We start from the raw sequence: 13,607 nt of genomic DNA, 5'->3' as shown, positions 1-13,607 counted from the left end.
TCATTGACCAACAAAAAAAGCTATCAATTGCATTTTAAAAAATTTAAATTGACTCACAGCTTGAACAGTTTTTGGGAGAGACAGATCCTAGACTTCCATTATTCCCAGCATTACTTTTCAGTTGCTCAACTCTGACTTGAAGGTTATGCCCCACTGTTCTAAATTTACTCCTTCCCCTTCCCATCCTCCATCTCCCCTGGAAATAGTTTTTCTCTATCAACCTACCAAAGCCTTTAATCATCTTAACACTTGAATTATATCATTTTTAATCTTCAACACTTGAAGGAATACAAACCTACCAACCTCCAGTTTTCTCTGCTATGATAGTCTGCAAAAGATCCAGCTTTTATCTTAAAGAAAATATTTTACTGAAACCAAAGCCATAACCCAATATAATGAATTGTTTCACAAACAGAAACTGCTGGGGAAACTCAGCAGGTCTGGCAGCATTTGTGGGTAGAAAGCAGAGTTAACGTTTCAAGTCTGGTGGCTTTTCATCGGGACTCTTTCTCCAGCAATTTCTGTTTTTGTTTCAGATCTTCAGCATCTGCAACTCTTTGTTTTAGTAGCGTCTATTATTTTCTATTGTAAAAGCTGAAAGAATTGTGGATGCTGTAAATCAGAAACACAAACAGAAATTGCTGAAAAAGCTCAGCAGGTAACTAACTTTTCTCCTCCTGAAAATGTTTGTTATCTTGGTGAGGCTGGATGCCTGCAGAAATTGAAATGTGTTTGAGATTACAAACTTAAACCCAGCCCTCAAATATTGAAATAGCCAGGTCAGCGAGCTAAGTCAATGTTAATGTTTTGGATTGAATGCCCTTCCTTCTGAGGAAAGGTCACTCAATCTGAAACATTAACTCTGGTTTGTCTCCACAGATGCTGCCTGCTCTGCTGAGCTTTTCCAGAAATTTCTATTTTTGTTTTCTATTGTGTTGTGTTGTGATATAAATTACCAATGAGATGATATTTTAAGAGAGAAATTGTGAACCTTTTTACCACATGAAGGAGAATAACATTAATGCATCTAAGGGGACGCTGGATAAACACTTGAGGGAGAAAACTTTTGCGTATAGGGTTAGAAGACAGGGTGGGAGGACACAAGGATAATATGAGCCATATAGTCTGTTTCTGGCTGCATGTTCGATGTAATTTTATGTAAAACCTTTTAACCCAACAGGACATATGTTGTCACATTCTGAGCACAAGGAACTGCTAGCCACTGCTGGATCCATTTATGTCGCTGCTTTGCTGAGGGCTCAGAGATTTCTTGAAAATTCTACAAGGTGAGGAATCTTTGCCTGTGGGCTGTACACTATGATTCACACACCCAGACTGAAATTTAAGAGAAATCCATCTTTCTTGCATATTGGAGAGGTCATTGTTTTAGCAAATGGGTATAATTTATCACTTAGGAGTGGAATAATCACCCAGAATAAACTAGTTTTCATTTATTAACTCTGATGTCTGCATCATAAGGGAGAAACGAATGGGCTGGTAAGAAGAGATGGAATATGTTGCAAGAAGGCCTTTGCTGAGAATAAATATCACCATGATTCAGTGAAGGGCAGTTTCTGTACTGTGAAAATTGAAATGATTCCATATAAATTGGAGGTGAATGAGGAAAAAATAATCCCCTTTCCCCTATTCTACAATACACTTAGAATATTATACTGATGGCTGAATATTTTGGAATCTGTTTATGATCAGTAATTAATTGATTCGAGTGTCTGTTGCTTGTATAATAGCTCCCTTATATGGAATAAATACACTGATGAACAGCTGTAGATGTAATATTCAGTATACCATTGAATTATTACAGTATGATTGTTTTCCCCATTATGTCAAGTTACAGTAGTGGAGGGCAAGGTGGTGAGAGATTTCTTGATTTTAAAGTAAATATAGTTCAACAAAGACCTTAATGAATGAAGTCCTAAATGAGTTTTTTGCTTCTGTCTTTACGAAAGAAACAAACTTTGTAGTGAATGAAACCTTTGAAGAGCAGGTGTGCATGCTGGAATGGATAGAGAAAGAAGAAGCTGATGGGCTGAAAATTTTGTCAAACATTAAGATTGACAAGTCGTCGGGCCCGGACCAGATTTGTCCTCGGCTGCTTTGGGAAATGAGAAATGCAATTGCTTCGCCACTTGCGAAGATCTTTGCATCCTCGCTCTCCACTGGAATCGTACCTGAGGACTGGAGAGAGGCAAATATAATTCCTCTCTTCAAGAAAGGAAATAGGGAAATCCCCGGCAATTACAGACCAGTAAGTCTCATGTCTGTCGTCTGCAAGGTGTTAGAAAGGATTCTGAGGGATAGGATTTATGACCATCTGGAAGAGCATGGCTTGAATAAATGCAGTAAACACGGCTTAGTGAGGGGCAGGTCATGCCTCATAAACCTTATCGAGCTCTTTGAGGATCGAGCTGTGGATGTGGTGTATATGGACTTCAGCAAGGCATTTGATAAGGTTCCCATGGTAGGCTCATTCAGAAGGTCAAGAGGAATGGGATTCAGGGGAACATAGCTGTCTGGATACAGAATTGGCTGGCCAACAGAAGACAGCAAGTGGTAGTAGAAGGAAAATATTCTGCCTGGAAGTCAGTGGCGAGTGGTGTTCCATAGGGCTCTGTCTTTGTAATGTTTGTACTGTTTGTAATTTTTATTAATGACTTAGATGATTGAAGGATGGGTCAGCAAGTTTGCAGATGACACAAAGGTTGGAGGTGTCGTTGACAGTATAGAGGGCTGTTGTAGGCTGCAGCGTGACTTTGACAGGATGCAGAGATGGGCTGAGATGTGGCAGATGGAGTTCAACCTGGATAAGTGCGAGGTGATGCATTTTGGAAGGTCGTATTTGAAAGCTGAGTACAGGATTAAGGATAGGTTTCTTAGCAGTGTGGAGGAACAGAGGGATCTTGGTGTGCAGGTACATAGATCCCTTAAAATGGCCACCCAAGTGGACAGGGTTGTTAAGAAAGCATATGGTGTTTTGGCTTTCATTAACGGGGGATTGAGTTTAAGAGTCGTGAGATCTTGTTGCAGCTGTATAAAATTTTGGTTAGACCGCACTTGGAATACTGCGTCCAGTTCTGGTCGCCCTATTATAGGAAAGATGTGGATGCTTTGGAGAGGGTTCAGAGGAGGTTTACCAGGATGCTGCCTGGACTGGAGGGCTTATCTTATGAAGAGAGGTTGACTGAGCTCGGACTTTTTTCATTGGAGAAAAGGAGGAGGAGAGGAGATCTAATTGAGGTATACAAGATAATGAGAGGCATAGTTAGAGTCGATAGCCAGAGACTATTTCCCAGGGCAGAAATGACTAACACGAGGGGTCATAGTTTTAAGCTGGTTGGAGGAAAGTATAGAGGGGATGTCAGAGGCGGGTTCTTTACACAGAGAGTTGTGAGAGCATGGAATGTATTGCCAGCAGCAGTTGTGATGGATGCAAGGTCACTGGGGACATTTAAGAGACTACTGGACATGCATATGGTCACAGAAATTTGAGGGTGCATACATGAGGATCAGTGGTCAGCCCAACATCGTGGGCTGAAGGGCCTGTTCTGTGCTGTACTGTTCTATGTTCTAAATTAATGCATGCTGTGGAGTGGTTTTATAGTAAAATGTATTAGTCGTTAGGTTGTAATCATGGTTACACAGAAGTTTACAATATGGAAACAGGCTATTTGGCTCAACTAGTCTATGCTGCACTATATTCTTCATACAGACTTCCTCCCACCCCACTTCATCTTACGTGTTTATCCAGTTTCCCCTTAAATGCATCTGTGCCAATTGCCTCATGATGTTAGAGAGTTCCACATTCTCAGAACTATTTGAGTAAAGGATTTTCTCCTGCATTTCCAGTTGAATTTATGCATGGAACTTTGATGGTGATGTTACCTCCCGTCTGGAGAACTGGCAGGAGCACAGTCTTACCTGTGTTGTGAAGGGCTCACTGAATAGTGCCTGTCAACCAGTTGATGGCCATAGACATGCCTTCCTCAGGATTAAGGATCTCATGTGCCTTAGTAAAGCTGAATTGAATTTCATTCTTATGAAGTATTAGTGTAATTTATACACTCGGTGTATACTGCTCAAGCAGCATTACTTTACAAAAACTGCAAGCAAATGAATGTTGTTGGATATTAAAAATCGTAAACTTTATTTTGACCAATTAAGACAAAACAATGTGCTTGACTAACCAGAAGTGAAGCTTTGGATAACTTTTTTTAGGGTAACATTGGATGTTATGTCAGAGTCACTTTACCAAAAAAAAGGTGCACAAGATGTGAGCGACTATTATTATTCCTCCCTGACAGGAAGAAAAGTCCTTGCTTTAATATGTTCTGTGAAGAATCATGCATGGTCTGCATTTAGTGTGCACTTAAATCCCAGGCAGGACTCAACCCATGAGCCTTCTGGTTTTGCAAGACAAAAATTTTCTTCAGATTGAAATTGTAAAGCAGTGACCAACATACAGAAGCAATCGACACACATGTCTGTCAGGAAATGGTTCTGGATGATTGACAATTGCCTCATTATCAGACTCAATTCCACTTTCTTTGTTTGATTTTTCATCCTACCACAAACTGAGTTTCATTGTCAAAGGCCTGCTTCACAGAGAAGAAAAAAACCCACTGAATTCCTTCAGAAAAAGGAAAGACTTGAATGTTCAGGTCGGGGAAGGAATCTTGTATGTTGTTCTAACCGAACCTTAAAGAATGGCATTCATGAGAACAGAAACAGTCTCATTCTTTGCAGAATGCTAAAAATTTGATGCTATAATTCTGAAATTGAATAGAGGGAATTAAGTGAAGGTTGCAGAGCTCTGCTGGTATGCAACATTGAAGAATGTTTGCACTTTACCAGGTTAGCTACTAAACTAACATAAATGTTTTGCTTCACAGCATGCAGTTTCTCAGATTTCTTTTTTCTTCAAGGCAAGAGTATTCAGAATATTTGTTGCATCATTCAGGATTCTGAGTAATTATCTAATAAATATTGCTTTTCTAATTGTGTGCGTGGAGCTCCAGCAATGGTTCAGAGAGTTTTTCAGGGAATAGCTTAAATATATAGAACAGAAGGACCCACGTTTGACCTGTGGCCTGTTCTGAACTAGCTGATCTCAGCAGGCAACTGGATGGGCCATGCAGGTGACCTCAGTAGCATATAATCTAACTTGCATCAAGTTCCATTCACCCAATCCCCCTCTTCGCCTACTGACCTGCATTGACTTCTACTTGAATTTGTGTTCAACCCTTCCATGGCTTTTATCCCTCCCAGTTCATGTAATTTCCTCCAACCCTATAAGCTTCTGACATCTCTGTGCTTTTTGTGATTCCATCCTCTTTCATATCCCCAGTCTTTATCATAACTATCATTGGCGGTCACATGCTGAGACCCTGAAATCTGGCATTCTCTTCCTAAGGAGAAAGCGAGGACAGCAGATGCTGGAGATCACAGTCAAGAGTGTGTTGCTGGAAAAGCACAGCAGGTCAGGCAGCATCTGAGGAGCCGGAGAATTGATGTTTCAGGCATAACCCCTTCATCAGGAATCTGTGCCTTTCTACCTCTCACTCCTTCTTTAAGAAGCTCCTTAAAATTTTCCTGTTGCTTAAATGTTTGAAATTTGTCCTGATAAAGGTTGAATGTCCAAATCCAATTCTGTGAAAACCATAAAATTTTTGAGATTATTTAGTATTCAATTAAATAAATTTCAGATCCGTTATCCAAATATTGGGTCAATTCAGCAAGGCAGTAGTTCTTGGTGGTGTGCCAGATGAATCATCAACTTAGCCACTTTGTTTATAGTAGTGTGCCAATCTAGTTCTTTTACTCTGAGCAGATTCAAATAACCCTCAAACCAATCCAATCTGCACCTTCAAATTCTGCTTCGATCTAAATCTGAGGATGTCTAATTTTGGATGTCCAGCAAGTACTGTCTCATGTTCCTCAGTACTAAATTTTATCAGATTGCCCACCTTTGAAGTACCTTTGTACTGTGCTAAAAGATTTTGTATGAGTGTAAATATCTGTTGTTTTGGAAAGAAGAAAATTGGCTAGGGTTTATATACATGAGTGTTGACTGTCAAAATTTGAGGGAAGTGCGTGTGAGTGCTCTCTGTGGTTGGCTAGCTTGCTGGCACTCAGTCAAGACGCACACGTGAAAACAGGCCCCTTGTATGTAATTGTGTATTGCAGGCAGGAGGGTGGAAATCTCTGTGAAATTGAGCTTTTCTTGCCAATGTGTAGCTGTGAACTACAAAATCAGCACAATACATTTTGGAAGTCTTGCTTTTCTTGAAACTCAACTATAATTTTATTGAGGTCGTCATGAGACCTTCTGACAATACCCTGGAGACTGTCTGATTTTAAGCAATCAGTATTCACTTTTAATAACTTGGCCATGTGAGTGGAAGGCTGATGATTTGTTTGCTATGCTGCTTGCGTTGGTGAATTGGAAAGGGAAAGCAGAGTAATTCTCCAGGTGTGGCTATATTAGAAATATCTCATGGGTCTACTAATGTCATGTTTATGTTTCTAAAACCAATTGCCTGCAGCACTTCCTATGCATTACTTGTTTTGGCTGAAATGCGTATTTTTCTAGGTTTTGTGTGGGTTGTACCCTTTTCCAGTTTCCACTTGCATTATCACTTACATGGTGCACAGGAATTGGATTTATTGAATACTTGCCTCATGCAATGGAGGCAGAGGCATTGTCACATAATTTGCATTTTTTTGCAAACTTGGCTGGCACATAAAGCTTTGGTCACTTGTGTGAGTTAATGAAGAGCTCCGTGCATTCGTGCAAACAATCTCCAGCATGAGTTTTTAACTTCATGACAGGCAGGAAGCAATATTGAAGAGAGAGAGAAGGGGGTAAGCAATGCCATTATTGCATTGTCCTGGATTTTGTGATGATAATCATATTGACGTAGTTATTGTTTACCATCATTACTCTTCTGAAACGCTCAGCAACTCCAGTTGAGTGCGGAAACATAGGGTGTGTTGCCAGCACTACAGGGTGTCAACATTAAAATAACAGCGATGGCATGAAGCTGATGAAAATTTTGGCCGAATCCAGCTACCTGCTCTACGTTTTGCTGGCTTCTGTCCTCACACTTTGCTGCTGACTGCTGCCACTCCTTCCCCATCACTGCCCCCCATTTTTTTCATGTTGGTTGCTGTCTGTTTTCGCTGCTGGACTTTACCCAGCAGCCCCCCCCAAACACACACACACACACGCACACACACACACACCCCCCTGACTGTTGGCCATATCCCTCGCTGCCTGACCTGTAGTAGGGCAAAGCAGCCAGGGAGGCACCATGAGTACTTTCTGAGCTCACCTATGGGCCAGTGGTTTTCTAATTCAATATAGGAGCACCTCTTGCAAGGATGGTTTCATAGTGCAGTTCCTTTCATGTAATATAACTAAACATTGACAAATTAGTTCCGTCATTCTATAATGCCCATGAAGTAATATTCAGGTGTTTGACTGCAGAGCTATGTTTCCAATGAGTGGTCGCTATGGCACTTTCTGAGAGCATTGAGAACAAACAACCATGTGCAAAAACAGAAGTCATTGTCTATCATTTTATGCTCTACTGTGGGGTGCATTGTTGAACTTCCATTTACAATCAAATAGAAGTTACTGACTAAAGAAGAAATTGGTCTTTTTACACTACTAGCCTTGTTGTAAAAGCCCTGGAAAAAAATATTGTATCAGTTGATACATAATTGGGTTTTTAACAGCATATTAAGTTTATAATTAGTGCTGAACAGCATCATTGGCCCAGAAAGCATTTTTGTAGACTGTCATATTTCTCCATTTTGTTTCAGAAAAAATCAAATACTTAGTTTTATTTAAGTAAATTTGTTTCTGATATTATCAGCTTTTGCCTTAATCCCATGTGTATGCCCTTACTTATTTCACTCCCTGTAAAACTTAGCTAAAAGTGAAGGGTAATCAGTATATTTAACTCTCTAACTTACAGTCTCTGTTAATATTTCATTGGCTGCATGATGCATGCCTGAAGACCACCTCCACTTGGTGACATTCAGGAAAAGTGAAACCCACGCCATGGACTTCACTTGATCTTTGCCGCTAGTCTTCTTCGAAGTCAGTAGTGAGCGCTATTGCATTGTCACTGATGGCAGAACTCGGGCCAATGTTTACAGTTGTAAGTTTATTGTTCCTGGAAAAGAAATTCCTGCTGGAGCTGTGCTTGTGTGTCACTTTACTTCCTTCTGTCCATCTCTTATTTTGTTTCCACCGTGTTCCACTTTGTATGCTTCATGGTTGTATTTAGCTGTTTGCCTTTTTGCCGCTCTTCAGTCTCCATCTTTCTGCAAGTTGCTTTTTCCATCCATCTCCTTTCTCTCTCTGCTTCTCCTACAATACGTTACTGCCTTACCAATTGTGCAATTGGATGCGTCTTTCTCTTTAAAGAAATTCAAAATAACAACAAAAATAAAGAAATGGGTTGACATTTTTTGATTAGGCTCTTCTCGACTCAATACTGAGTTAAACAGTTCTTCTGACCCTTTCTTTTTGGTTTTGCTTTTCCTATTTGCACCTACTCTGAGCCAGTAATTTGTTTCTTTACTTGAGACATTACCTTCTTGTTTTGACTTGCATTATAATCTCTTTTCCTTTTGAATATCTCATTCCTTCATGCAAACCTTCCCTTTCCTCCTGCAGTACTTGCTTAAAATACAATGTATCACTAAGTTTTCAAATTCTGTTGGAAGATCATATTACTATTAGTTCTTGTCATCTCATATCAGATGGTGCCTGACCTGCTGAATATCTCCAAAATTTTCATTTCAAATTTCCAGTATCGACAATATTTTGCTTTTGTAGAGAGCTGATTGGTTAGAAATTGGTGATGAGCATGGTGAGTGTGTTGATAACCTCTTTGATGTATAAAGGTATCTTGAGGGCCAGGACGTAGTCTGGGCGATGCTGGGGGTTATTGAAGTTCAAAAGATTAGAGTAGAATGTTTTGGATCTGTGATGTTCATCTGTCACAGACTAAATGGTGTTCCTGTTGCTACAATAGATCATTAAGCCTGACTTCCTGCTTTGTTTGGGTGAGAGAGAAAAAAATATGATTGAGCATCTCCTTTGTAGCAAGCAGTATTCTGAAATCAGGGATATGAAAATAGGAGACAGTGAAATGTCTGTTGGAGACACAATTGAAAGGGGGATGAGTTCTGGAGTTTGAATAGGATCAGCAATGACTGGACCTGTGAAGAGATGAAGATAACCCGAAGGAGCAGTGCTAAATGGAGGCGCTGAAGGATCCCAATCGGAGGTGGCATGTAAGTAGGATTTTTGTGAGAAAGAAAGGCTAGTCTATGTGGAAGTGGCACATCATGATCTTGAGAAAATGGAAGAGTGTTGTTTCAATAGTGCCTTTCTTGACCTCATGATATACAGGTTCTAAAGAATGTTCGTTGTAGTGTAGGAAACATGGAAGCCAATTTCACTCTCCCAGAAAGGTAATGACCACGTAATCAATTTTAATAATTTTGTTTGAGGAATAAATATTCATCAGGGAGAATGTTTCTTTAAATAGTTGCATGGGATCTTTTTTAATACACTGAGAGCATCAGTTTGTAGAGGGTCAATTATATTGTAGATTTCTTAATGAGGTAACAGCAACTCAGGCTTATATGACCAGGATAGAGTTAATGTCCAAGATAATCATGATTTTATTCAAAGCAGATCAGGCTTGGGCCAAATGGTCAATTCCTGTATTTATTTGTTAGGTTTTTATGTTTTCTTTATTGGGGATTTGAAAAGAAGATCAATTGAATTGGAGCTCTGTTTTTAATACTTAATTTGAGTGTACTCTGTGGAATATTTTCTGTAACCATGAAATTTGTTTAAAGTATTGGTGATATGCAATGTGTGTTTACAGACCATTTGTGTTTGTTACTACTGTCCATCTCTTTCTTTTTTAAGATATTTATTAAAACTTAGCTGTTTCACCAAACTTTTTGCCAAGTTTGAAGTTACATTTTGTTTGATCATGCATCAGTGAAGTGCTTGGGACATTTTACTGTTAAAAGTGTAATTTGAATGCAAGCTGTAGTATGATTTACATTACGAAGATGCCTATTAGGCTGTGAGAGTTACTGCTTCACTTTGACTAGTAAATTTAAAATTCAAAAAAGAGAATGCTGGAGAGATTTTGCTCATCTGATAGCATCTGAGGAGAGAGAGAAAGAGTTAATGTTTTGAGTACAGTATGATTCTTCTTAACTATGTTTCTCTCTCCACAGATGCTGCCAGATCTGCCGAGTTTCTCCAGTGTTCTCTGTGTTTCCTTCAGATTTTCAGCATCCATAGTATTTTGCTTTCACTACATTTAAAATTAATTTGATATGAGTTATTGTCAGGTGAAGGACTTTTTCAGATATAATTGCACATATTTCATTGAACCTTGCAAAGATGCAATGTAGTTAGACTGTAAAGAATAGATTATTATTGCATTAAAGGCACTACTTAAATACAAGTTGTTTGCAGTGTTATTACTGCTCTGTCACGGTGACAAATGTGTCTTTAAGAGGTATGTTTGGAAACTTAAAATAATGACCATACAGTTCTTGAGGTGAGATTTATTTCGATGAATAAGATCAGAGTTGTGAGCTTCCCCAGGAAGTGATGTAGTGACCCTTTGGTTTCTCAGCATTTATATTTTTTGTAAGAAACTCCACAGCACACATTTACTGATAAAAGCAAACATAGCATTGTACTCATTTCCTTTAGTTCATAACCAAACCTTAAATGAGAATATTTGTGAAAACCTAATATAAGCAATCAAAGGAAAAAGCTAATTAGGGAAGTATAAAATAACAGCAAAGGAAACTGCTTACATTACGCTCTTGCCTCCTACACGTATCACAGACCTTCCCTTTTGTTCTCCCCCTACTTCCCCTACTTCTGTATCTGCTTAAAATCTGTAAACTGTTACATCTCTGACTTTTTATTGGAACAGGAATTAGTTATTGATCTAAACCCAGATGCTTGCCTGGTCTGCCGTATCCAGCATTTTCTGTTCTCCCCCTCCATCCCCATCTCTAGATGTTGTGTTACATGATATTTTTGCAGCCCAGTATCTCTTCTACCTTTGACATTCGTTAATCTCTCTTCAGTGATCTGGGCTGCTTCTACTATCCTTCTGTAAAATGGGAGTTGTATTCATTGTTTCCCAGTCTCTGGCACTGAGCCTTTTTCTGTTGAAAATTGATGGATGGATATCAATGCCTCTGCTGTGTTCTCCCTAGTTTCTTTCAGTATCTGCCCAAAGTTGCCAGAAAACCCTTACCATGGGCCCCTGCTGCAGTCCACTACAACCCTGTTCCTTCCCACTCTGCCAACAGTCAGTGAGCAGGAAGCAGTTTCTTTCAATCTGTGTCTTTCAGATAGTTCTTAAAAACATGGAAATTGTATGGGACAGAGGGAGGACATTCAGCCCATTGTGTCTGTATGTCATGTCGTCGTCTTGTCCTTGTTTACCACAGGAAGAGTTAACGGAGGTGTTTGGAATTGTGAAGAGTTTTGTTTGAGTAAACAAGGAGAAACACTTTCTACTGATGGGAGGGTTGGCAATGCGAGGACACTGATTTGTGTTGCTTGGAATTCTGGTGGAAGAATATTCACCCGTAAGTTTCATAAGGGAATGGGGAAGTGGGATGCACTGAATCAGAGAGCTGGCAGAGGCATGAAGCATTGAATGGTTTCTCCCCTGAGCTGTCAGATTCTGTGCCCGGTTCTGTTACAAACACCAACTGCATCGTATTTTGGAATCTTTTGAGATTACTCTTCATGTTGTCCCTGGAATGATTTTGAAAGCTCTTCCACACTGCATCAATGTTATTGTAATTTTTTTTGGACCCGAGGACATTTGGCAATTGTTGCACCCCCACTGGTAAAGCCTATTCAGACTTTATTTCCATTCACCACTTGCAACGCCGAATTGATTTCTCCCTTATGTCCTCTAACCCTTTCCTATTCATTTTGGATTGTTCGATATGAAACATTTTAATTTCATATCATGCAGCCATTCAGTCCATAATCACTTTATATCGCCAGTCACCAGGGAAACAGCAGAATAGGGTTTTCTTTCCGTAATCAAGACTTCATTTCCTGCATTTAGTGACATGTCAGGCTTCTCATTTCATTTAATTCCAAAACTGCCTAATCTCTCTTATGTTGCTGGTGACCTTTATGACCTAACTTTGGGTATTGCTTTGTGCTTGAGACAATGTTGAAACTTTAAGCCTCCCCTTCTCTTCATTGCTAGTGTCATCTACCTCTGATCTTTGGCTATTTAAATAAATTGTTTTCTTTCTATGGTTATGAAAATCAAAACCAGTTTTAATCTTAAGACACATCGAATAGGTTCTCAGTACTGCAGAGCAAAGGTGAAATTTGCACAGCAGTGCCACAGATTGATAACATTTTAGAAACTGGAAATGGCTGGCAAAGTTAGATCTGTTCAATTTCAAATTGAAAACATTTTGAAAAAGACAAAAATAAAAATGTTTATTCCACCCAGCCATCTCTTTAAAATTACAGCAACAAGAACAATTTGAATTGCTACACTGCATTTAATAGTCAGTGACCCAATGGTGCTGGACGAAAGAGTTATCAAATAAAAATTATTAACATCAAACAATATAACGAAATATGAAGAATGGTGCTTAAAAGCTTGGTCAAATACATATTTTTTAAGGGCGATTTAAATGTGGAGAAAGAAATGATGCATTTTAAAAATTCATTCATGGGATGTTGGCATTGCTGGCTATATTGGGGTGAACTGCCCCCTTGAACTGCTGCAGTTTTGGGATGTAGCTACAAGCACAGTGCTGTTAGTAAGGGAGTTCAGAATTCTGACCCAGCAACACTGAAGGAACAACGATATAGTTCCAAGTCAAGACAGTGTGTGACTTGGAGGTGGGCATGTTGCCATGCACCTGATTGAGGACAGGAATTCTAGAACTTAGGATCATGGCAATTGCCAGTGGTGGAAACTGTGGAATGGGAATTGAATACAGAGTTGGGGAGGGAGGGGGGCAATGGAGGAATTAAACACAGGGATTGATGTTTTGCACACAAGGTGTCACCAGTTTGGAAACAAATGTAGGTCAGCGAGCATGGGAGTAAAGTGAGTGAGACTTAATACGAGTTAGGATCATCTTGTGATGCAAAGATAACCTAGTATTTTTTCACCTTCACAGATCATTTTTCTAAACCACCCTCTTGTGCTCACTACAGTCTTAGATCTAACTTCATGTGTGAGGAGCTGATGGGCTTCTTTATCACAAAGATCAAGATCATTTATTTCACTGCCTGTGCTATTTCTACCTCTTTTCTGATAATCTCTGCTGTTCACTCCTCCCCTGATGTCCTCTGCTGTCCTTGCATCTCTCTTTAGAGTCTCATCCATCTCTCATCATGATTCGGAAATGCCGGTGTTGGACTGGGGTGTACAAAGTTAAAAATCACACAACACCAGGTTATAGTCCAACAGGTTTAATTGGAAGCACACTAGCCTTTCGGAGCGACGCTCCTTCATCAGGTGATGAAGGAG

At 39.6% G+C, this 13,607-nt stretch overlaps 1 protein-coding gene across 2 annotated transcripts in view; it reads left to right on the top strand.

The window, feature by feature from the left end:
* pcca (propionyl-CoA carboxylase subunit alpha) overlaps positions 1–13,607 on the top strand; it is a 374,463-nt gene that overhangs the window by 215,068 nt on the left and 145,788 nt on the right. For both annotated transcript variants that reach the window (XM_043691289.1, XM_043691290.1), the window contains exon 18: positions 1,181–1,286. In XM_043691289.1, the coding sequence (XP_043547224.1) occupies positions 1,181–1,286 (106 nt within the window). The remainder of the gene's footprint in view (positions 1–1,180; positions 1,287–13,607) is intronic.

The sequence above is a fragment of the Chiloscyllium plagiosum genome, chromosome 6 (assembly GCF_004010195.1).
Source record: "Chiloscyllium plagiosum isolate BGI_BamShark_2017 chromosome 6, ASM401019v2, whole genome shotgun sequence".
Taxonomy (NCBI): Eukaryota; Metazoa; Chordata; class Chondrichthyes; order Orectolobiformes; family Hemiscylliidae; genus Chiloscyllium; species Chiloscyllium plagiosum.
The sequence above is the reverse complement of the archived record's forward strand: the minus strand, read 5'-3'. Positions and strand labels throughout refer to the sequence as shown.